At 33.5% G+C, this 26,499-nt stretch overlaps 1 protein-coding gene across 4 annotated transcripts in view; it reads right to left on the minus strand.

Moving 5' to 3' along the window:
• The window catches only part of SMC4 (structural maintenance of chromosomes 4), a 35,491-nt gene that overhangs the window by 8,665 nt on the left and 327 nt on the right, over positions 1–26,499 (minus strand). The window contains exons 2-16 of one of the 4 annotated variants that reach the window (XM_032485227.1): positions 25,397–25,540; positions 24,315–24,493; positions 23,671–23,862; positions 21,937–22,113; positions 15,011–15,175; positions 14,611–14,738; positions 13,948–14,088; positions 13,132–13,282; positions 11,584–11,748; positions 9,965–10,198; positions 8,351–8,536; positions 6,964–7,125; positions 1,747–1,972; positions 1,583–1,662; positions 883–1,035 (exon numbers count right to left, since the gene is read on the minus strand). In XM_032485227.1, coding sequence (XP_032341118.1) covers positions 883–1,035; positions 1,583–1,662; positions 1,747–1,972; positions 6,964–7,125; positions 8,351–8,536; positions 9,965–10,198; positions 11,584–11,748; positions 13,132–13,282; positions 13,948–14,088; positions 14,611–14,738; positions 15,011–15,175; positions 21,937–22,113; positions 23,671–23,862; positions 24,315–24,493; positions 25,397–25,535 — 2,478 coding nt within the window. In that variant the 5' untranslated portion in view covers positions 25,536–25,540. Of the gene's footprint in view, positions 1–882; positions 1,036–1,582; positions 1,663–1,746; positions 1,973–6,963; positions 7,126–8,350; positions 8,537–9,964; positions 10,199–11,583; positions 11,749–13,131; positions 13,283–13,947; positions 14,089–14,610; positions 14,739–15,010; positions 15,176–21,936; positions 22,114–23,670; positions 23,863–24,314; positions 24,494–25,396; positions 25,574–26,499 lie in introns of those variants that run through there. The other 3 variants (XM_032485234.1, XM_032485238.1, XM_032485247.1) reach the window with 3 other exon arrangements.

Raw genomic sequence — 26,499 nt, forward strand, 5'->3', positions numbered from 1 at the left:
TTAAAATGCCATTTTTTAGTATATCAGAGTAGCAAACTTCTACTGAAGAGAAGCTAGTGTTCAAAGACTTGGAAAAACTATTTGCATATGCTATTAGCAGTAAATGCATAGGAACCATCTTTTTGAGACCAATTTGGCATTATGCAACAAATGCTTAAAACACTGTACACATACTGGGTAATTATAATTTTAGGACTCTAACCTAAGGAAATAATTGGATGAGTGTATTAAGGTATGCCTAAAAAGGATATTTTAAACATAGCAGTGTACATAGTATCACAGAAAAACATTAAAAAAATTGTGGTACAAACAAAATATGCCAATGCATTTGCAAACAAAAGTACGTTTACACTGACTTGGAAAGAAAACCATAATTAGTAAGTGAAGAAAAGTTAGTATGAGACTTAAAAAATCCATATGCATATTTAATATGTATCTATTGTACCTTATACATAAACAAATACATGCAAACTAGACTATTTATACTAAAAGTTGAAGGATGTACATAAAAATTGAAGGTGATTAATTTTTGGGTATTTTCTAAAAACTGTTTTTTGGTTTTATTTTTTTAAAATTCAGTGGGCATGTACTACTTTTTCATAATTAAGAGAACATTCTACTTTGAAAAGAGAATGAAATAAAGGGTCACACAGTTGTTAAGGGAAGACATATTTCTATGGAAGTACAAATGGAAACCAGGAATAGCTGTGGCATTTATCCATTAGTACTTAAGGGAATAAAAACAACAGATAAGCCTTACACCTAGAGACCCACTCTCCACCTTCCCTTATACTTCAAAATTGTAAACAAATAGCAAAATGCTTCTGCCAAATTGCTGCTGAATTCCAATAGTTTCAGCTAATATTGATTAAAAAAAATTACCTGGATGCTTGCAGTAAACTTTTCTAATGTATTCCTCATTTCTCGTTCACTATGCCTTAACTTAACTACTGCTTCTTCCAGTTGTACTTTCTGTTCCTGGATTTGCACTGCTTTTTGAGAGTCTCTCTGCAACTGTAATTCCATTTTATTTACCTACAAAGAAAACCAATGAAATAATTTTACTCCAAGAGTCATTTCAAATTAACAGCAAACTCAATTTATGAATGAAGAAAACCTGAACTTCTGATCCTGAACATTCTGACATTCTTTTATACTTGTGGGCAAATAAAACATTTTGAAATAAAATATGGAAACATGCATCACAAGTCTTTGTTATATTTATACCTTAAAGAATTATTTTGAAATACAAAAGACAATTATGTAACGCAGCAGTATTTACGTAGAGACAAATTAAATGTCAAACAGCAAGTGAATGGTTAAATAAATTATGGTATGATCAAAATGTCATAATAAAAAGATATATGTGTTGAACATACACTTTTTAATTAACCTACTTTTAGAATTTTAAAGGGTTTTAAAATCCCACAGCATATATACTAGTCATTTAGAGAAAAAAATTCAATCTATTAATTGAAAATTGGATACAGTACATTTAAAATGTCAGTTTTATAGTATGTTACATATCAATAAAGCTGCTTTAACCAAAAAACATCTTGACTGTAAGTTTGTATATGCTGACCTCTTCTTCGGAGATTTCAACAACAACTGATGAACCCATCCTTCCTTTCATTACTTTGCTTCCACCGCCAGTCATTGTCCCTAGAGAACAGAGGAGAGAAGTGAGACTTAGATGCCTCTCCCAACAAGATTAAATAAACTCAATGGCAGAGGAAAAACCATTACCTGACTGTTCTATGATCTGCCCCTGTAATGTTACCACTCTCCATCTTCTGTCTTTCTGATAAGCTACTCTTGTGGCTTGATCTAAGTTGTCAGCTACTAAGGTATCCCGTAAAGCAAAGTAAAATGCTTGGTGAATTTTCTCATCTTTTACTTTTACTAAATCAAATAACCGAGGTGTATTTTCAGGAGTTTGAATTCTGGTCATTTTCTTTGCCCACACTGCCATCTAAAAGTTAAAATTAAAAAAAATTAAAAAAAAGTAAAAAAATAAAAATAAAAAATGTATAAAGAATATATCATTTCTTTTAGGTATCATTTATAGAATACATATGTATTAAACATAAGGACATGTATATAAGGTTCTGAATATCTACATAATTTAGTATTACTTTACTTTTATTTTAAAAAAATTATGAAACTATTCACAGATGGCATGATCATATATGTATGATATATATATCTACAAATCCTGAGGAATTCACACAAAAAACTATTGAAACTATTATGAATTCAGCAAAATTGCAGAATACAAGATCAATATGCAAAAATTACTTGTATTTCTATACACTAGGCAATAAATAATCTGAAACTAAGATTAAGAAAATTCCATTTATAATATATTAAAAAAAAAAACCCAAACAAAAAACAGGACACTCTTGACATTAAAGAAGAAAAGCAAAAGACTCTTGATTTCAAAGCTTACTACAAAGCTACAGTAATCGAGACTGTGGTACCAGTGCAAGGACAGACATACAGATAAATGCAGAGTCCAGAAATAAACTCTTACATTTATGGTCAGCTGACTTTTGACAAGGGGCACCAAGAAAATTCAATGGGGAGAGAATACAAATGGTGCTGGAACAACCAGATATCCACATGCAAAGAGTAGAGCTGGACCTCTACATTGTATCATAAAATTAACTTAACACAGATTAAAAGCCTAAATGTAAAACCCTAAGCTGTAAAAATCTTAAAGCAGGAGGTAAATCACTGCGTCACTGGATTACATAGTAGTTTCTAAGATATGACACCCAAAACACAAGCAACTAAAATAAATAGGACTTTTATCAAAATTAATTTTGTGCTTCAGAGGACACCATCAAGAATGTGAAAAGACAACCCACAGAATGGGAGAAAATATTTGCAAATCATGTATCTGACGAGACCTGTATCCAGAATAACAGAGAACTCTTACAACTCAACAGTAAGACAAATCAATTGGGAAAATGGGCAAAGGATCTGAATAGATATTTTTCCAAAGATAAAAGGCCAATAAATAAGCACATGAAAAGTTGTTCAATTTCATTAGTCATCAGGAAATGCAAATCAAAACCACAATTAGATACCATATCACATCAAGTAAGATGGCTATAATCAAAACGATGTACAATAACAAGTGCTGGTGGGGATATGAAGCACATAGAACCCTCATAGACTGCAAGTAGGAAATGGTACAGCCACTGTGGAAAAGTTTAGCAGTTTCTCAGAAAATTAAACAGTTAACATGTGACCCATAATTCCACTCCCTAGGTACAAAAAAGTGAAAACATGTCTGCAGAAAAACTTGTGTATGTGAATGTTTACGGTAGCATTATCCATAACCAAAACATGGAAAACAACTCAAATGTCCATCAATTGATGAATGAACAAAATGTGCTACATCATATAACAGAATAACATTCTGCAATAAAAAAAGAAATGCTGATACAACATGGATGAATTTTTGAAAACTAAGTCAAAGAAGACATACATAAAAACCTACATATTATATGATTCCACTTATATGAAATGTCCAGAATAGGTAAATCTACAGAGACAAAAAGTAGATTAGAGGTTGCAGGGTGATGGGGAGTAGAAGTAGGAATACTGACTGCTAAAGAATATGAAGTTCCTTTTTTTGAGGTGATGAAAGTATTCTGGAATTAGACAGTGGTCATGACTGAACAATCCTCTGAATGTACTAAAACCCAATGAATTGTATACTTTAATATAATGAATTTTATGGTTGTGAATTATATCTCAGTAAATGGTTCTTTTTTTTCCCCCCATAAACTACATTTATTAGAGAGGCTTATTGTTTAATAATCTTTGGGCATATTTATAAAATAAGACAATCACTGCCACTGCAGCTTTAATTTAATAGACAGCAGAAAAACTAGAGACACTTAGCCACATGAAATACAAATGAAAAACAGGTCTCGATAAAATTTGTTCCAAACATTAAGAATATAAAGATATTAGCATCACCTCACACCAGTCAGAATGGCCATGATTAAAAAAATCCACAAACGACAAATGCTGGAGAGGATGTGGAGAAAAGGGAACTCCCTGAACACTACTGGTGGGAATGTAGTAACCGTGGGAAATGCATTCATTTTGGAAAACAGTATGGAGAGTCCTTAAAAAACTAAAAATAGACTTACCATATGATCCAGCAATCCTACTCCTGGACATATATCTGGAGGGAACTCTAATTCGAAAAGATACATGCACCCCAATGTTCATAGCAGCACTATTTATGATAGGCAAGACATGAAAACAACCGAAATGTCCATTGACAGATAACTGGATAAAGAAGTTGTTGTATATTTATACAATGGAATACTACTCAGTCATAAAAAATGCCATTTACAGCAACATAGGTGGACCTGGAGACTGTCATTCTAAGTGAAGCCCGAAAGAGAAAGAAAAATACCATTTGATATCACTCATATGTGGAATCTAAAAAAAAAAAAAAAAAAAAAAAAAAAGGGCAGAAATGAACTTATTTTCAAAACAGAAACAGAATCACAGACATAGAAAACAAACTTATGGTTACCAGTGGGGAAACGGGGTGGTAAAGGATAAATTGGGAGTTCAAGATTTGCAGATACTAACTACTATATATAAAATAGATAAACAAGTTTCTTCTGTATAGCACAGGGAACTAAATTCAATTATCTTGTAGTAACCTATAATGAAAAAGAACATGAAAACAAATATATGTGTATGTATGACTGAAACAATATGCTGTACGCCAGAAATTGATACATCATTGTAAACTGGCAATACTACAATTATATGAATAAATAAATTTTAAAAAATTAGCATTTCAAAATTTACCCTGGTTGTGGAGAAACAGTCATATTCATTACATTTTTGTGTGTATGTTACTCAGTGGCATATATTCTAAATTTTGGGACAAGGTTAAGGGCATGCATAAGTCTACCAAAGAGAATTAGAAACAAAACCAAAAACCAAAATAAAGTATACACTTCCAGCTTTTTAAATGAGGCTACATGATTGCACAGGAACCAAAAGTTTTTACTCACTGAAGTCAGCATGACTTTGGGTATACCTTACTAGATCTTTAGCACTCCTATTTCAAAGGCAAATTTATTACACTACCACTGAAAGGACTTAATCACTTTTCTTTTGTGGAGGAGTCTAGGTTTTGTATAAAGTGTTATGAAAGTATACTAGTGATTGATGTCAAGCAGAATGTGAGTTAGGATTATTGCTGTTTTCCATGTTAGGAAGTTTATAAGAGAATTATCTATTAAATTAGTAGATTAGGCGTAGAAAATTCATTCCTATACTTCATGTGAGGTTTTGTCACATGCCATTACATGCCAAGAAAAGTTTATACATAATGCTAAAGAAAATAACTTATGGTCTATTGATATTGTTATTGATTTGAAGAGTTGTCAAATTTTTTTTTAATTTTGTTTTTTACTGAAGTGTAGTTGATTTACAATGTTAGTTTCAGGTGTACAGCAAAGTGATTCAGTTATACACATACATACTATATATACCTATTTTTCAGATTCTTTTCCATTATATGTTATTACAAGAAATTGAATATACCTACTGTGAACAGACCTACTGTGCTGAAACTGAACAGACCTACTGTGCTGTATAGGTCTTTGTTGTTTACCTATTTTATATATAGTAATATGTATCTGTTAATCCCAAACTCCTAATTTATTCCTCCCCTGCCCTTTCCCCTTTGGTAACCATAGTTTGTTTTCTATGTCTCTGAGTCTGTTTTTGGTTTGTAAATAAAATTTGTATCATTTTTTTTTTAGATTCCACATATAAGTAGTATCATATATTTGTCTTTGACTTACTTCACTTAATATGATAATCTCTAGGTCCATCCATGTTGCAGCAAATGGCATTATTTCATTCTATTTTATGGCTCAGTAGTATTCCACTGCATATACATACTGTATCTTTACCCAGTCATCTGTAGATGGACATTTAGATTGTCTCCATGTTCTGGCTGTTGTAAGTAGTGCTGCTATGAACACTGGGGTGCATTTATCTTTTCAAATTAGTTTTCTCTGGATATATGCCCAGGAGTGGGATTGCTGGATCATACAGTAAGTCTATTTTAAGTTTAAGAAACCTCCATCATTCCCACTAATAGTGCAAGAGGGTTCCCTTTTTCCCACATCCTCTCCAGCATTTATCGTTTGTATACTTCTAAATGATGGCTATTCTCACTGGTGTGAGCTGATACCTCTTTGTAGTTTTCATTTGCATTCCTCTAATAATTAGCATCTTTTCATGTACCTGTTGGCCATTTGTATGTCTTCACTGGAGAAATGTCTATATAGGTCATCTGCCCATTTTTTTGACTGGGTTGTTTATTTTTTGATATTAAGCTGTATGAGCTATTTGTATGTTTTGGAAATTAGTCCCTTGTCAGTCGCATCATTTGCTAATATTTTCTCACTCTGTAGGTTGTCTTTTCATTTTGTTTATGGTTTCCTTTGCTGTGCAAAGGCATTTAAGTTTAGTTAGGCCCCACTCATTTATTTTTGCTTTTATTTTCATTACTCTAGGAACTGGTTCAAAATAAATATTGCTGTGATTTATGTCAGAGTGTTCTGCCTATGTTTTCCTCTACGAGTTTTATAGTATCCAGTCCTACATTTAGGTCTTTAATCCACTTTGAGTTTATTTTTGTATATGATGTTAGAGATCTTTTTTTTAAGTAGTTATTGATGCTGGAAGTTAGAAATGCAAACTACCAGTCACTCTAACGCTGGAATCTATATTCCTTTACAGAAGGCAGTACAAGGTTTTTTTTCCCCACAACCATGTGACCCCAGAACCTAACATAATCTTCAAAACCTATCAAATGCTCACTTAAATAACTGAAGAAAAAGCTAGGATTCAAAATCAAAAAACACTTAAAAACTAAATTACAAGTAGATTATCAATACCCACCTTATCCAAACCTATAAAGGTTGCAACTCCAATATTGTGTCTTTTAAGGAAGTTTACACATTCTTGGGCTGTATCAATAGAATCAACAACAATGTGGTCTAATGCATGACAACAGGATGAAATTGCAACATCGTATTTTTCATCAATTGCTCCTAAGTCCCCCTAATAATTAAGAGAAGGGGGAAAGAAATCAACACACAATCAGCAAGGGAATTAGGCACAGGATCATTTTATTACTATACATATAGACTTTTAAAGTTGTGTTTAATTGAAGAACTGTACCTACATATGGTTTTAAGAAGTACAAAAAGGGAACACAGTGAAAAATTTAAGTGTTCCTCACATTTAACCTTCCCCTTCTGCAGAGGCAATCACTACTAGCTTCTTTTAATCTACCTTTTAAAAAAGTTTATGGATATACAGTTTAAGTTTTTAATAAGCACAAAATGAGAGAATTGTTTTTACTGCATATGTATGAAAACATATAATGTGAAGATTTGAAACTCAAAAGTACTATAAAAATAACTTACAGAATAATAAAACTGAATTATCGAAAGCCATCTAAGATTATGTAAGTCTGCTTGTCAGTCTATTAATAAATTAGCTATCAAGCAGCATTAACCAAGTAGCTTTATTTTTCCTTGAGAGTAAATGAATAGGATCAAATTGTGTATCTTTAAGAAAATAAGGTGGAAATCACTTGACACGCAGACATGGAAGCAACTATGCTGGGTAATTTTCATTTGCCCTTCTGAATCACTCTCTTCTGCTTCCTTCTCTAGAAGGCTGACTCAGGAGCTGTATCAATTGGCTCCTCTGGCTTTCTAACTTTAGACAATGTGAGGCACCAGCTAGAAGTGGCAGGGTAGATGAATGGGCTTGAAATATTTATTTTCCCTGTTTCCTCTCAGCTACCCTCTGGCCCCAGCCACAGCTCCCCTTCCTTCTTCAGGCTCAGGAGCTCAGGCTTCAGGTCCTGACTATTGCTAGTCTTGGGTTTTGATATTATTCCCTTGTTGATTTCCCTAAACTCAAACCACAACCTTTAATATAATGGTTTAAAATCTGGAATATAATCTATCGAGTTAATTTTCTTAGAAAGAAAAAAGGAGTTTTGTTAAGTTTATCACTAGGGCTAGATCATTTTCTTAAAATGACTATAATTATCCAAAACTAAAAGAACAAGCAAAAATTATTTTTAACATGAAAGGACCCTTACCACAAAGAACATTATTATGCCTGAGTATAAGAGCAAAATGTTTAAAAATGAACATCCTTTAAAACAAACAAAAGAAACATTCAATATGTTTTCTTTAAGTCAAGGTAAGAAAATTATTTACAATGTCTGAGAAAGATGAATAGTTATTTACAAATAAATTTACTTTACCAATCTCCCATATATTCCTGGAATCCTGCCAGATTTTTTTTCTTGAATTATTGCATCAAGGACTTTCCCTCTACTTCGATTCATTGCTAAGGAACTCTTTGCTTCTTCAACTTTTTGAAAAAGATCATGAACCAAACTTTTGAAATTTATTTCTTCTTGTGTAAGTTTTTGAAGCTCTTTTTCTTTCTAAAAGTGAAAAGAAAAGAAAATGAATCCCAGAAGCATACAACTTATCATAGCATAGAATTATCTGCAATATCTAAAAAAAGGAAAGATCAGTAATAAACACTTGAACCAGAACTAAGCTGTCATATTGCAACTGCTAGTTTGATTTTGAAAAATATGGATGAATTTTCTATTCTAAAGGAGGCATACATTATTTAGGTCAGTAATAATAAACACTGTATAGTTCTAGGAGGGGTGCACTATTTGATAGAGCAAGTAGACCTAGGGTTGTTGGAATCCCAGTTTGGCACAATATGGTTATGTGTGTGTCCTAATTCTTGTCTTTTTACACTAAAACAAAAACAGACCTCATACAGGACTCCAGATATGGGTTACTGGGAAGGGCTATAATTATACAGTGCTTTGCTTTCTAAATAAAAGGAAGCTTATTATACAGTATCACATAGCATATATTATTATATCTAATTAAAGGAAAACAAAACAAAAAAAGCACAGCTCTGAAATGAAGTGTAGCATGATGAGTGAATGGTACTATTGCTATACAAAAATGTCAGCTGCCAATGAAAGGATCCACATACACGCACACAAAAATCCTTACTCTCGGGTTCTCAATGTCCAAGTTAGAGCAGCCATTTTTCTTACATTCTCCTTCATCTCCTGCCTTTCAATTATTACTTCTATTACCAGTCATACCAGTTTAAAGTAAAAGCTCAAGATACAGATACAATTTATCCAAAAATAGACTGAATCACCATGAAGACAGAAGCGGTCACTGGATATGACTTAAATTGGTATTTAAATTCTACATGGTCATGAAGTTCTCTGATAACCAACTAGCGTGCATTTACTAAAATGAAAAACACTATTTTCAGTATAATTTCCCTTCAAGCAGCATTTTCTACTGCCATCTTGCCTAATGATGCTTTGGAGATTAAAGCTATGAGCTAAGCTAGATATCTTAATCAGTCTAACAAGCTGCAGTCCCAATAACAAAACTACATCCATAAATTCAAAAGCAGAAAGAAATACACAAAGATAGTTGATTTGCACATTCATTTACACACACACACACTTTCTATTTGTGTTTTTCCTCTACCCTTGCATAAATTGTCTACACTTAGATTTAGGGAAACACAAACATTGTTTAAATTTTATTTCCATGGGAAATAATGGTGGTTGCAGCAGTATTATTTCCTGTTTGACACTTCAGGCGAGAACATAGTTTCTTAATAGTCTTGATTCCTATCAGATGAAATACTGAAATACTAACCCTATTCTTTTGGGAAAGGTTATAGTAAGTTAAAAAAAAATCTCTGTACCAGTCACTTGAGATGTTGAGATTTAAAAAAATATGTAAATATATATAAAAATAAATAAAACTAGGGTTGATAAACAATGTTCAGATGAAATACAAAAGCAAAGATTTACCTCCTTCAGTTCACTTTCAGTTTGAGGGAGTTTTGCCTCTATATCTCCAATTGCAGCTTTCCTTTCTTTGAGAGTCTCAGAAGCTGCCATTAGAGCTTCTTTGGCCTTACTTAATTGAGACACTGCAGTATTATGACGACTGAGATAGATATCAAGTTCTGACTGGGCTACATCCATCTTTGAACGCGCTTCATTTACCAATTTGCTGAAACCCATAAGTTCTTTCTCTCGACTCTGTTAAAATAAGATTAACTCCATTAAAACTGAAAAATATGTGTCTTCAAACCTAAAATGAAATGGAAACCATACAGTTTGAATTTAACTTAATAGAGTCACAAGCACCATATACAGAAATAAATCTCACAAGTGGAATAACAGTTTTTGCCTAGTTGCCAATGTTCACTGTACACTCTTTTCCCAACTAATCTCACAAGATTAATGAGGTAGATTAGTATGCTCAATTTAGAGATCAAAATAACAAAAAAAGAATGGCTAAAAGAGAACAACCACTTTGGATCTAAACTCCATGGTCTTTCCTACATTACCTTACTTGAAATGGTATTATAAGGTATAATGACTACTCAGCAGTTTCCCCAACTAACAAAAGCCATAAATTGATGAGTGAGTAGAAATTTTAAGCTACTGTAAATGACTATGTTGAAAGGATCTATTTATTAGATAATGGTTTAAGAAAGACTCTTATAAAAGCCTAACTTTCAATTCACACACAAGGCAGCAGGCCCAGGAACGTAGGGCCAAAGTCATCAGATAATCAGTTTAAATGTTTGATGATAAAAAATGAATAGCAACACACACACTACTCTAGGCTATGTTCTCAATGTTTTGTAGGCACTTTATATAAGTACATATAAATTTTATTTTCACAAAAATTCACAAGATGGTTAATATTTTCTTCCCCATTCTGAGGAAGATAACTTGGAGACATAACAACCTGCACAAGACCAAAGATAAGTGGCTGACCTAGGATTTGAACCAAGAATAGACACAAGAGTCATGTTTTAAAACTATTACACAAGAGCTACAGAAGCAAGGGAGATGTCAACCTGTGGTTAGTGTGGTCGTAAGTTTTTATAGGTAGAGACCAATTAAATTACGAAGCAAAATAATTGGAAGATGAAAAATTGATGATGATATCAATGTATGCAAAGAATGGCATATCTAATGAAGTATTTGACATGTCATATTTTCTTCCACCCCTATAAATTCTTGTTTTCAGTTACCTTTTTAAAACAAGAAAGAAGAAAACAAAAAAGGAGAGCCTAGGCTGACTATTTTTAGAAACGTTAGATATTAAAAGTGCAGACTTTAGGGGGAGGGTATAGCTCAAGTGATAGAGCACATGCTTAGCAAGCATGAGGTACTGAGTTCAATTCTCTGTACCTCCTAAAAATAAAAAAGTAAACCTAATTACCACCCCCTCAAACAACAACAAAATAAATCTAAAAAAAAAAAACCCCCAAAACTAAAACAATAAGAAATTTTTTAAAAATTTATTAAAAAACTACAAACTTTTTAACAGTTTTTACTATTACTATAAAAATCTTCAAGTTAAAAAAAAAATGCTGCCAAAATAAATACCAACTGATAAAGAATCTTACTTCTTTTTCTTTCTGAAGCCCTTGTGTTTCCTGTTTAAGGTTATCCATAACTTCCTTTAATTTTTCTTCTTCTTTTTCTTTTTCCTTCTCAAGGGCATTGTTTCTAGTTGTTGCCTCAGTTATGATATTCTCACTCTTGGCAGGTATACCTTTAAATTCTTCAACCTAAGATTATAGAACAAATTAAAGTTACTAAGAGCATGTACCCTTAGACTATCCAATATCATTAATATTTGACTTATTTATAAGAATTTCTCAGGATTTTCTAGATTTTTGTGATTTTTCTTTGTAATTAGGTTTGAAACAGCTAGCTTTACCAAGTAAACCATCTGCTTAACCATCTGCTACAATTTCTATATTCTCTCAGTCTAATGGTGAAGTTTATTCTATAAATTCCTGATTCCTTATGAAAGACAATTCTTCCTGGCTAGGCATTAGATCTTTTTTCCTTCCGCTCCAATTCCAGGCTGTAATTATCCTTCTTCACCTATGAATATGGTCTGACTACATGGAATTCTCTAAAGTACTCATGGTATATAATAACTTACCACAAATTCTCTTTACACTCCCTAGACTGCTTAAAATCCTATAATCCTTCACAACTTTACCCTTCCAGAGTCACCTTGTAGGATTAATATTTTATTCCATTAATACCTTCTAGTAGTAATCACTTATCCACATTTAACGCCTAAAGGCTAATATCTCTTATTACAGTTACATTTGGCTTAATCTGCTCAATTTAGGGATTAGTATCAAATCCACATTATTTTGTTTATCCTGATTATGTATTACTAGAGAAATTCAACATTTCCCAAAATGGTTTTCCTCAAACACTGATTCACATAAGATATTACTGTACTGAGGGTAAAATATTGTGTGAAAAATGCATTTGGAAAAATGTTTACAAGGTAAAACAGAGCCTGTTATAATTACTATGTAATTATATGGTACAAAACTTTTTTGAGGGGAGGGGCTTTAGGTGTCATATCTATTATCTGATTAAGCTCTGAATATAGTTTGAAATACCCCCAATTAAGTGATTATTAGAATAGAGCTCCTAGCAAGTTAGGCATTCTGGTCTAAACGTCATCTGTTTTTTTTAAAACCTCAGATTGGCTGATCTTGCTATAAAATATGAGCTTTCCCTTCCCTCCTTTTTAAGGGGAAACTACTGCTCTGATACTCTTATAAAGGAGGCAAGTGCTATTTTTAAAAGTCTATGATATGTAGCCAAAGATATCTTTTTAAGCCACTAAACTCTAGGAAAAAGAAAATTATTTTATCACCAAAATAGAATTGCTGATTTGGTAAATATTTTCCCAACAATGTATATCAGAAACATAAGGTCTAAAACTCAAAATCAATAAACGTAAGATTTCTCTTCAGGGGAAAAAAGCCAGCTTCAGAGATAAATCTTGAAACACCTAACATTCAAAATCCCAACTCATTCTCTTAGGTAATAAGGGGCAAGCATATCCATGAAAAATAATAAAAAGTAGATCTAATACTCAGACATGAAATTTTAAGCCCCCCCCCCCAATAACCTACCTTTTCTTTATCTTTTTGAAGTTGTTTCTCCAGTTTTTTGGCTTTACTTGTAGCATGTTTTAATTTTTCCCTAACTTGAACATCTTCCAAATCTAGCTTTGTAAATTTTTCTTTGTTCTCCTCAATAAATTTTGTAATTTTATTCAGTTTCCTAGCAAAGTAAGAAAATTATCAGTCACTATTTTAGATATTCAGATATTTTAAAGCCATTTTATATACCCTGCCTGGAACATTTTGTAAATGTGTCCAAACTCATCCAGTAGGACCCTAACACTATTTCAAGCTGACCACTCACCTCAGATTTGAGGGAGCTGTTAAAATGTGGGATTATGAGAGTTATTTTGTCCTTCAAAGCTGGATGGGAAATACTATATTTTTAAAAAACTGTATCTAGGTATAGAAAAATTTGACCATAAAAATGAGCAAAACTCATTTTAAGTAATAAAAAAGAAAACCATATAGGTAAGAGATATTGGTGTCATTAAATACTGCCATGAGAAAGGTAATGATAAAACTTGAAGACAACTAACCGCAGGTTAAACGCTTATTTTTACTGCGATGTTTTGTGTTATCATGTTCTGCCACTAGGGGGTAGTATACTCCATTATTTTGAGACCAGTGTTGTGCACTTTGATAATGATCAACTGGATGAAGGACAATTAAGTTTTTTATTTGCAGAAGGAGAGACCATTCTATATGCTAGCAAATGTATTACACTCATATGCTGGTAGTAAGTGTATATACAGACACACACACATACATGTAATAAAATCAACTGAACCTAAATACTTTTAGTACTTTCCAAAAGATTATTACTTCTCTACATCTTTTACAGCTTTATTCTTAGCTTTCATTTCGTTTGACAGTATATTGCTCTTCTCATTAATTTCTCTGGTATCTTCATGAATTTTTTCCTTTTGAGTTTCCATTTCAGCAATTCGTTTCTGCAGATCATAACTTGAGAGAGGAAAAAAAGAAACCAGAGATCCTAAAATGCCATTTCTAAAATTCTTTATTTTAGTAAAAACCAGCTGTTTCTAAAGTTTTATTTTTATTTTTTTTCTTTATTATTCTGAAGGTCTACCACTGAACTATTCCCCTCTCCTCTAAAGTATTCTTAACTATAGTCAAATAATAATTACCATGGACTACTGAGGAGGGTAGGGGAAACCAACCCAGCGTCAAAGCTAGAATTAGGAACAAAACAGGTTCCATATAAGCAAAATTTTATGCATTAAAAAATGAATGTATAGGTAAAGCTATTAAACATAGTAATAAATACTTTTGAATCCACCTCCCAACTTAAAGTAGGATACTTAAGAGTCAACTTCAACACTATGGTAACAACCCTAATTTACATCACATGAAACAATTTTCAAATTTTTTTTTCACTTCAGTCTTCACATTTCTCTAATATAGGAAAAGAGAAGGGCTTAATGTCTGAAACCAACATAAAAACTGATAAATTAAGGTACTTACATGTAATATTGACAAACATGATTCTTTTTTCTAAATATTTCATTTTCCAAGGTAAGGAATTCAATGGCTATGTTTTTCTCTCCTTCTAAGGCATCCTTTTCCTTTTCCACCATTTTAACTCTGTTTAACTACAAAATTTAAAAGTGTAGATATTGTGTATATGAAGTATATTTCAACAATCTGAATTTAAAATATACCAACATTAGATTAAACTATATAAACTACATTAATAAAACAATGTTAACCTGCAATGCCAATGAAAGAAATATAAAATTTAATCTAAAATAGTAAATATTATTTGAATAATTACGATTTAACATTACTTGAGTATCTGGCTCAGTAAACTTTGTTAATCAATAAACAAAACACTCTGGTTTACAAGAGTCTACAGAAGATTCACCTTCTCTCCTCTGTGTTCATTTAATATTTCAACTCTCCGACACAAGACTTTAATAGGTTCATTTAGCCGTCCACAACCAATTATATCTTCTAGATATTCAAGCATACCCTCATCATGTTCTGTTTGGCCTTTTGGTTTCATCATAGCAATTTGTTCAACTTCACCCTTTAAAAAAAGTCATATTTCATATTCATTGTGTATGTTTACCTACATCAATCTTAAGTGAGAAATTAGAAACAGTCAATTAACAAACCCAACACTAATGAACAACTAAATGATATATAAATCAGTAGCTTAAAGACTTAATAAGATAAAAATGTTCTCTCCACTGATATTCTTAAGAGTTTTAATTTTACTTAAGGGGGTAAGAAATGTATATTTGTACTCCCTTGGATAAACTGTTATAAAATTGTAACAGATACCCACATATCCACAGAGCCAAAGGAAGATTCCCTATCTAGAATGTTCATTCAATATAAAAAAATGACTAACTTTTCTATTAAGTAAAACTCAGAAAGGTATTCATGTAATCCACAATTCAATTGTTGTGGCAACATTTTCAACTGTTAACATAATTAGAGCTCATGTTCTAAAACAAAGAATTTTCAAAAAGACCCTTCATAGTTAAACTGTAGTAGGACTCTTGTCCCAAGGTGGTTAGTATTAAGGTTTCTCTATAAAACAAAATTTAAAAAATGGTGTTACAAAATAAAATTAAAACAACAACAAAAACAAACAAAAAAACCCCTGGTGTTAGGAGTTCCCCAAGTGCTGGGCTTCATAAGTATGCAAATTTAATGTTCTAACTTTCTAGAAACAAGACTATTAAATAAAAAAAGAAATATAACTATTTCTCACTGGTAATAATAGAAGAAATCCAACTGACTGAAAACTAAAGGTCCTGGTACATACAACATTGGAAAACTTTTGCTTGCAATCATTATAACAACTTTTGAATTGTAATTGAAATCTTAGGTTAACATTATATATTTGTATTTAAGCAATTTAATTACAAAGAGAAAAGATGAAAAAAATTCACAATCAGTAACCTTCAAGGTTGATTGCTAAGCAGCCATTTAGTTTGATGGGGGAGAAAATTTTGTCTGAACATGCTCAGGCAAAATGCAGCTAAACTTTTCTTCACACACAAGCAGCCTGCTTATACTCTATACTATTACAACAGAAGAAAAGGGATAGGCAAGTAGAAAAAAAAATACTCCTTTATTTCTACAAAATAGCAAAAATTAAAAAAATTAATTAGACATTAAAAAAAACACAAACTCTTCTCAATTTAAATATCTACAGAAATTTGGGATAAAAGTTGCTAATGACAAAGTATCATATTTACCAAAAGCCTCAACATACTAATATAAAGAATTTAAAGATAAAACAAGACAAGATAAAACAGTTCACTTTAAATCTACTCATTAAAAGGCATAAGTTTTAACACTTTTACACATTCTCACTTTTCTGTGTAAACAGAAACTGTGCTGTATAAACAGCACATGATATAAAATATAGTGAAATGTTATCCAAAGAGCCTGTTTTTAAGAGATTTTCTCTGTAACCTTGGGTATGTATGAATTGTGTTTTAACTAAGTATTAGTGTTTAAACTGAAATATGTAGATATTTATCTAAAAATATTTCAATTCTGCCTTCAATTATCAGTTCTTTCCAACGTTTTCAGCAAAAGGTTTAAGTTTTAGACAGGATTTAAGCCTGGAAGAATGTCCAAAGCTTTGGATCACAACAGGAGGGACTCCAGCCATTGAGAAAGCTGAGTCTTACTGAAAGTTTTTATCTAGACAGGATTATTAACAGCAACATTACTGTCATTTGGGGATGAAATCTCTTTGTTATGGGGAGCTACGCTGGGCATCACAGGATGTTTTAAAGTATCTCAGACCTTTACCCAATAGATGCTAGCAGCATCAGGCTTCCGGAAGCTGTAACAGCCCAGTCTCCAAACAATGCTAAATGTCCTGGGGGTAGGGATGCAAACCTATCTTCAGCTGAGAATCACTGGTCTAGGGGTAGTCAACTTTACTCTTTTGTGTTAGTGTTTATAATCCAAATATTTGACACTTGATATGCCAACATTCTATCTAATTCTATTTGAATATTTACCACCTATTTTAGGATAAATGAAAAACTATGCCAAGAAAACTACGTGTCTGAGTCAAATTGCCATAAGGTATTAAGTATGTATTTTTCTGATAACCAAAAGTTTTGATTTAGGGTAACACTGATAAAAATATTCCTAAAGGCATCACACTTTCCCTGACCAAATAAGTTATTGAAGAGATGCAATGCCACTATTAGGAGACTGCCTAGCTTTCAGTAAAGCATAGTGGTTGCTTATTTTTGGTTACTTGTTCCTCCCTTTCCAATTAAAATGAAGTCTATACAGCTATGACTTCCTTTCATTCTAACAAGGTTGCCCAGTAGAAAACATTTTAAAGTGAAAGACAAGGACATTTATGAATCAACATAGTTCCATCTCAATTCTCATATAACATTCAGTTTTTGATTTGTTTATATGGTATTAATTTTTTTAAAAGCTAGTTATTATCAGATTAGCACTACTGAATCAACAAGTTATTAGAACATTTAGGCCTCTACCTGTCACTTGCCTATCAGGACTGCTGTGGTATTTCAATGACAATCTGGACCTTTCTTGTGGCTCTGTTCCTTGATGTCCTCTGCCTGCCTTACCACCTATTACTATTTGCTTTCTTCCCTCTTCTTCCATTTTGTGCCATTTTATATATAATCTGCGGGCTGACGGTCTGTGCCTAGAAGACCACTCATACTTTTTCAGAAAACTCACCTATCCCATGTGAAACTATAAAATATAGTTTTAATTTAGGGCAATAAGCCCAATACATTTCAGAAATAATTTTTAAACATCAACCTGAATTTAAAGTCACTCTTCCACTCAAAGCTCCAAATCACAAATAGCATTAACACGATGAGACAAAAAAAATGTTTCAAGTTACTATACTGCTAGTAGCATTCGAAGCCGGCAAAGTTTTACAGGCCTCCACACTATTATCTCTATTTTCTATAGCTTAAGTAAACTACACATGATTTTAAATAAATTTTTTCACTGTTGTTTACTACAGACTTTCTATGTTTTAAATTATATTCATACTATATCAAAGACATTAAGCAACTGTGGAAAATATAATGCATGGTTCTTAAGAGTAACATACAAATAGCAAACTTACTTCAAGAGGATATTTGTAATATACAAAGCCTAAAGATTAACTTCTTAAAGTGGGTGGCAAACAAGGGTATTATGATTCATTTATAGCATACTTCAATAATCTAATTTACAGGTACACAGGTTAAAAAATCTAAGAGGAACAAATAGGTATGATGCTTTTTTGTCTTTATTGAAACAGAATCCAAATTTTAGCAAGCATGAACCACAGGAAACTCAAGTACATAGTTAGAATAAAACTTTTATTTCCTAATAAGGCCTGAAGGACTCTTAAAGTAAATATGGATGTTTGCATCAAAATTAAATGGCCCAGAATTACTAGGCTTTGAATTTTTATTTTGCCTTGGTAATATTTTTATTTTCTCCTTCTTTTCCTTTGTACCTGTACAGTTCTTTATCTACTTCTAATAAATTTTATTCTAATACGCTCTTTGTGATCTAACAGAGGCCGAAAAACCAAATGACCAAGGTTAGTATCTGTCCAAAATGAGTACATAAATAGAACAATGCTTTAGGAGGTAGACTGCTTGTTTTCTATCCTGGACACTTGGAGGTAACTTTCTGTTTTCTTTCATATAATTGAGGCTATTGAACAAGACACTTTTGGATAACTGAAGTACTACTGATAAAGCTAAAAAAATTCTTTTGATATAGCACAGACTTTCTACACGCTAAAAAGCCAGAAAGCTTAGAAGTATACTGAAAAGAAAAAGGAAGAGATGAATAGGTAACAACTCAGATCTAGGTTAATCTAATCTCCAAATTATTAAACAGTAAGAAAAAAAGCCTTGGTTCTTGTTATAAACTTAGATTTTATAATACGAATACAAAAAGCACATGAAGTTGAAAACTTAGACTAAACTAAAATTTCATCAATAGTTATAGCTTTTGAGAAGCTTACAAAAACACTGAGATAGCAGTTATTAATGAAACTTCAAACTACAATAAAGCATTAAGGTTATCATTCTCCTAACCTTAAATGGAGCAAATGGACCCAAACCAATTAAATCTAATTTATAAGTCACAGTTACCATGAAACGCTACACAGAGCTAATAAAACCCTACCTGTTTACACCAATAGTTACAACAATGGGACAACGGCTCCCAAACTAGGTATATATAAATGCAGAAATTTACAAACATAAAAAGTACAATGGCCAATTATAATCCAACACTTTTAGAAGGTATGTATAAGTGCCTCTAAGGACAAGAAACAGAGTTCAGCCATCTTGTAACATTTACAGAAACTCAACATAGTGACTTACTAGGAACTCACTAAAATGGTCAACTGATGAAATTTTGAACGATTTCAAATATTAGAAATGCCAACTGAAGAACCTACTAAATACTGTAAAAAAGTTTATCTTTATGGACTTCTAAAATTTAGTGCTTTTTAATATTAAAAATAAATTTTTACTTTAGCTGAATTTAGATCACTTAGGCTGTTAATCACTATCACTGGCCAAACAATCATTTTATTCAAGTAATCACTTATGTCTTAGATGATGATATTATGATGTCTCTAAGTTCCTGGCCTCCCAAACCACAGCTAGGTTTTAAGATAAACATTATTTAGCAGGAGATAAATAAAAACTATATTCTTACTTACCTTCAAATGCTTTAAATCTCTAATGCAGGAGTCTAAGATTTTGATAAGTAACTAAATGAAAATCCATAGAACCACTGCCACTTTCCCTCAAACTTTTAAATAGGGCGTCATTATTTCTATCTAGTCCAATCCCTGTTTCTTCTAAAAGGTGAGTTCCTAAGGTTCTTATCTGTAAGTTTAATCAAATGGAACTGAATTTGTTAACTTAGAAAGTTTCTCTGGTGTTAAAAATGATTTAAACAATGTAACTGTTAAGATGACACAAAAAGGTTGAGATTATTATGAGGACAAATGGCTTAAGCATCCCAGGTACTTCAGAAGCACATATTTAATATAAAGTTGACAATTTAAAATTACTCTCATCTACTTCTTTTTGAGGTTGTTACTTTACTTAGCTTCCTTTATTACTGAATATGTACAAAGAGGGTGTACCAAGGAAAAAATTACCTTTACAAGGGTTAAAATGCAGTCTATTTAATTTTGATCAGTCTTTGCACAGGTATAAAACTTTGATTGCCCCAGAGTGATAGTAAATAGCAAATAATAAACAAAAGAAAAACACAAGTATATGTTCTTACAAAATGGCATGACTATCAAATTTAGTATTATAAAGGGGTATAACTTTTTAACCCATAATTAACCAAATAAAATCCCAGAATTATGAAAAGTCCATAAAACAGTTAAATTTGATTAAAACATACACACAAAGGTTTAATTCCACATTTATATAAATGCAAATCTTACTTAGAAATATAACTGCTGATGATTTCCCAATATCCATTTTTAAGTTTGGGTTAAAGAAGTATTATGAATGAACTGGTAACAAAAGAGATTAAGTCATCTCAGAATGGTATTTCTTTATTTTGTACATATACTATACATGTCTACAAGTAATATTTTCTTTTAAAAAATAGTTAAAGAATAGACTAAAATGGAAATATGAGCTAACATTTTATGAGTTTCTTACTGGGAATACGCAGTCATACTAATAAAACTTTTAGTATCAAATCAAAATTCCCAAGTTAGTTTAAAACCAGTAGCACTGACGCTAAGAGTATTAGCAGCTATTTCTACATCACAATACTGTTTTGCTCTTATTATACCCTTGGTGATTGTGGATAGGACAAAGGAAAAGATAGATAGCCTCTAATCAAAATAGAATGTTAGTATGTATGACAAAGCCATGTTTTACACTAAAGACTTTTTTGAAAGGTAAAACAGAGAGAAGATAAGGAATTTTTCTTACCAAGCAACTAAGTGTTAAAAAAGGTTAAATTAAGTTAGCTAGATGCTCAGGTAAATTTGTCAAACACTAAGAATGGTTTTTTTTTTGGTTATCAGTGGGGTAAGTGGGTGGGAAAGGATAAATTGGGAGTTTGAGATTTGCAGATACTAATTACTGTATACAAAATAGATAAACAACAAGTTTTTACTGTACAGCACAGGTAACTATATTCAATATCTTGTAGTAATGTATAATGAAAAAGAATATGAAAAGGAATATATGTATGCACATATATGACTGAACTATTTCAGAAATTGACACATTTTAAACTGACTATATCTTCAATTAGAAAAAAGTAGTTTTTTCTTTTCTTTTTTGGAGTATATAATGTTAGTTGAGATTACGAATAAAAACAAAAGTAAAGGAAAAAGACTATTAAAAGAGTGAATCTCATTTAAAATGTTATCTTAAAGAGAAATACAAACAGAAACCATAAATAGTTGCTATATCCCTGTCACGCTGAAGCAGCACAATAATATTGGTGTTTAATATTTATTTCACTACGCCAATATTTACGTGCTGCTAGAGCGGAACAAGTATGTCAGTCCATCCAAAAATAAAATAAGCATATGATGAAAATACAGTTTTGAATGAATTTCCTTAAATTTCTAGAGCAGCAAATAATGATTCGCATCTTTACTGTAGTATGTAAACCATGATGTGCTGCTACAGTACTTTAAGGCCTCAAAAATACAGGATTCATCCAACAGGGGAAACCTCCTTGAACTTTACTGAAACAAACAAACAAACAAACAAACAAACAAAAAACCAAGAATGAGAGCACTTTTAATTTCTTTAATATTACCTGTAAGATTAAAAATCTATTATGGTCCAGGTCAATTCCATGGCTTCGAAGAAGATTTCCAACATCCTTAAATGTCTTCTTCTTTCCACTTATGTGATAAACAGAAGTATTATCTCTGTAGGCCGTTCTGGATACATAGAAGTTACTGTTAGGAACGACTTCATAATCATCCCCTTCCTGTTTTGAGGAAAAACAAAACCAGAAAACAATTGTTGGTATTAAGGCATAGGTTTGCTCCAAATTTCCCTCACCTCATATTGAAACCAATTCTATGGATTAAAAACTTCAATTGAACATGCACATAAACTAACAATGGTTCTTAGAAATAATTATTCTTAGAAATAATTTTCCAAATTCTTTGATGCTTTCCTCATAGATCACAGAAACCAAAAAGTCTAAGCAAACAAAAAGAAAACATCCCACTTTCAAGCCTAAAAACATATTTGACTGAGGAAAGAACTGATGAAAGAGGACAAGACTCCCACCATATCCAAAACAAACCCACCCAAATTATTAAACCACGTTGACAGATTACCAGTCCATTAAAAAATAATAAAAAAAGCTGTAAGAGATCATTCAAGGAAAAAGGAAAGAAGGTGGTGAAGTAGTAGGGTGATATGGCTTAGGTTTTTCTTTCTTTCTTTTTTGGTGAAGAACATGTCATTAATTGAAGGTAAAAAAAAAAAACTGCAAAGAATTGACAACTACATTCCCCTGTTTTTAAAATCAAACAAAATTAAAAAAAAAATGAAGTGCAAACCTGCTTTATTACTAAAAATCGCTTTCCTTTAAAAGCTGTCATTTTGAAATCATGGCTTTTAAAATTTACACAAAGCAAGTGTAATTAACAGGGTATGGAATCAAGTCTGATTTACTGGCAATCTATCTTCCAACCCAAAGTGTACGATAAAAAAGCACTAAGAAACAAAATTCAAATATATACCACCATGTAGATTTAATTAAAGCACTTTATATTAAAATAATAATAATAATAATAATAATAATAAAAGACCAAGAGGCCAAATCACATCCTTGTTTCATTATGTAATTAGTTTTTTACACTTTTAGGTTCCAGCCAGCCATTTTCGAACCATGAATTTCCAAAGTTAATTATTAAACATAAGAGGAAAAAACCCAGTATCAACAGAGTCATGTAAATAATCTACATAGATATTTTACCTGTAATTGTCTGCTTTTCTAGCAAACAAACATGTTAGCTTATCCTTCCCCTATTTTAAGAGTAGTTAGTTCAAACGGAAGCAAAGCTTTTTCATATTACATGTACACAGAACTACTAATAACATTAAATTTAATGTAAATTGAAATAATGGTAAAATTAGTCAACTGTTAAATTATGTGATTTATCTGAAAGCAATAAAAAACATAACTTTTAGAAAAACGAACCCTAAATTTATAGTAAAAGAATGCCTACTTGGTAACAGGATACTAAATCTGCTCAGTGTTTTTATTCCAAAAAGGTAAGCATTATTATGAGCTACTTGTAATTCATTTTCCTGGCTTAAAAAAATAATATTTTAAGTTTAACAGCCATTACCACCACTCCTCAAAAAGAAAATATGGTTATGGAGGTAATAAAACCAATTACTGGTTCTGCTTTAACCATATGCTAATTTTTACAAGCCAATTTAAGCCAAAAATAATAAAATGTGCAATGTATTGAAATCCTTCGTGTTCCCTACTTGAAGTTGCAAATAACTAAATAAAGTCCCTTACCTTATCAATTATCTTTTGAAAATGAACTTCTACAGTACAACTCTGAATATCCTTGTGTTCATCAGAATTGTGTATTAATACCGAGAGTTTTTTAGATCTTATTTTTTGTGCTCGATAGCCAAATACAAAAAGCATAGAATCAATAACATTGGATTTGCCACTGCCATTTGGCCCAATAATACAGGAAAAGCGCTGCATAAAAAGAACAGGGAAAAAAAGGTTAAAAAGGTCATACTACCAATTTTAACTTAAGCTGTTTTTTTCTTTACTCGCAGCAAAACTTCAAGTATTTATAAGTTTTCATTGCTAAAAGACAGCAGTTTTCATACATCATGTTCTCTACCACAAGCTTCAACACCTTAAATATGGCTATATTTTAATTCTAACAGACTTTTTATAAAATTCATTCTTACAGTCAGAGAACATACTCCTTTTGAACAAAAAACCCCCACCAATTGTATTCAGTGAGGAAAATTTAGAGATACGAAAGATAATCAGATAAACAAAAGCTAATTTCAGTTGTTAAAAGCATATGAAACACACCGTATATGTATCAATCGGAATAAATACAATAGCTACAAAATCGAAACATTTTGTAATAAAGACTAATCACCTTGCAACAGTTATTTAAAATGGTCAAATACCTTATGAAAAGGTCCCAGAATTTTTTCCCCAGCATAGGATTTGAAGTTCTGGTTTACAATATGAGTTATCATAAGCCGAGGAGCTCCAGCTTCATTGGTCATTGCTGGAGGCGGGGGAGGAGGGATGCTATTCAAAATCTCTTCTAAACTTCTATTATCAATTTCCTCACTTGGAGTCTCTAAGTCAGTCAAAGGAAAGGGAAGGCAAGGGAAAAAAGCCTGTATTAGTGCAATTAGTTGGGAGGACTGCTGCCTGTTCATCTCTGGAGAGCTGTTATTTATGAAACTTAGGAATCTGTATTTCCCGCTCAAATACAGGGGTGAGAACTCACAGGGATGAGAATCTTTCAGCTTGGTTTCATAAAAAAAAATTCTTGAAAGAAATGCCACCAGTCGCAAAAATCTACAGAAATACACGTTTTAGGGGTCAAAACACCACATCATGAAGCAAATCTGGGAACACCATAACCACTTGATTCCATGCTGCCTGCCTAAACAGGTGGCTAAATCCTACGGCTCTAGAACCAACGCTCTCCGTATCTTTGAGCACCCTGGAACCTTATCTTCGGATACTCAAGAGCCCCTACGACACTGTCGCAGGGGTTCCAAAATGTCACCCCATTCCCGGACTCACAAAAGCTGCAGTAGTTTCGAGTAAATTACCATCTCTTTAAACGCAATTTAAGACCACGGAGAAGTTAGGATCAAACAACTTTCCATCATACTAACATACAGTCACGCTGACTGAAAAAAAGTCCACTGGCTACAGGCTATGTCTATTTCCGCAGAAACACAAGACAATAAACAGAAATTCATAATTGAAGTTTCTATTCGCACCCCCATCCCCTCCAACACCGTTACACCGAAATTGCACGTAGTCTAACGTAAAAATCGCCAAATCGCTTTCTTGAGCTGCTCTACCCGACCGACGCGCTACCTTCAGACGTCAACCCCGAAGCCCCGCTCGTTCGCGCCCAAGAACACCAGCCAGTCCTGGGTGGCGCGCGGACGCACTAGGGTATCCCACGCACGCATCAGGGTATCCCACGCACTTGCCCGTCGCGTCGCGAAGGGTTACTCACCTGCGGTGGCAGGCGCCGGGCTCCCCGCGCGGCCGGGCGGCGGTTCGGGCTCCATGTCGCTGCTGGTGCCGTCCGGAGACTGCGGCGGCCCTTCCTCTCTGCGCCGGGCAGTGGAGGGCTGGGTGCCTTTACGGGGCATAGTCGCTGGGACCGAGGAAGAGCCGGCAGCAAGTCAGCCTGCGGGTCACAGGACCGTCCCGGTGCATTCCCCGCCGGCCCCGCGGTGGGACTGGCTCAGACCCCACCCTACCCGACTCGGATAAAACTCGGTCCACTTGTACTCGAGAGCCCCGTTTTAAAACCCTGCTCAACGCCAGCGGGTCCTCAAGAAAGAAGGCACCAAAAACTCAAGTGCCAAGAAGGGGGATCCATTTTCTTAAGTCCTAAGCAAGTGGGAAAACCTAGACATGCTTGGAGATGACTCAAGGATAGAGCAACAGCTTAGGTTCTCTTTTATTTTTTAATGCCCCCCCCGCTGTCCGCCCACAGTATACGTATACAGGAATATTCTAATATAATTTCTAAACTAAGTAATTCCCATACGCTGGCATTTACTGATATTCCCACGCTCTCGGGGCTAGGGATGCAAGCTCACAGAATTTGAGAGGGTCGAGTTCGTATTAACTTTAGGCTTCAGGGGCTATCGACTCTTCCAACAGCAGCGAAGAACTAACGGGCGGCTCGCCGCCCACTTTCCTCTACCCGCCATTAACTCTTGGCGCCGCTGACGGCCTGGGGGCTTTGCGGTCTCCTCTACAGTCCGACCAGGACCGGCGCCTGGAGGCTGGGGTCGACACTCGCGACTTTCAAGTCAGAAGCCGACAGCGCCTGCTCGGGTTCAGCCATCTGGGGTGGCAGGGATCTGTCCCTCAGGGATCCGCGGCGGAATCCCGTTGGACAACTACGAAAGGTCAGTAGTAAGGGCTCAGACCCGGTGATTACTCCCTTGGGAGATGAGAGAACGGGCAGGGGGCGACGGTAGGGTCCGACAGGGACCAAGATTTCTGAGAAGAGGTCCGCGAGGCTTAGAGCCCCTCCCGTCCCTCGAGCGACGCTTAAGCAGCTCAGAGAAGTGGCGCCGGGGAGAAGCGCGCGGAGCCCCG

Source organism: Camelus ferus, chromosome 1 (genome assembly GCF_009834535.1).
Source record: "Camelus ferus isolate YT-003-E chromosome 1, BCGSAC_Cfer_1.0, whole genome shotgun sequence".
In the NCBI taxonomy this organism is placed as follows: domain Eukaryota; kingdom Metazoa; phylum Chordata; class Mammalia; order Artiodactyla; family Camelidae; genus Camelus; species Camelus ferus.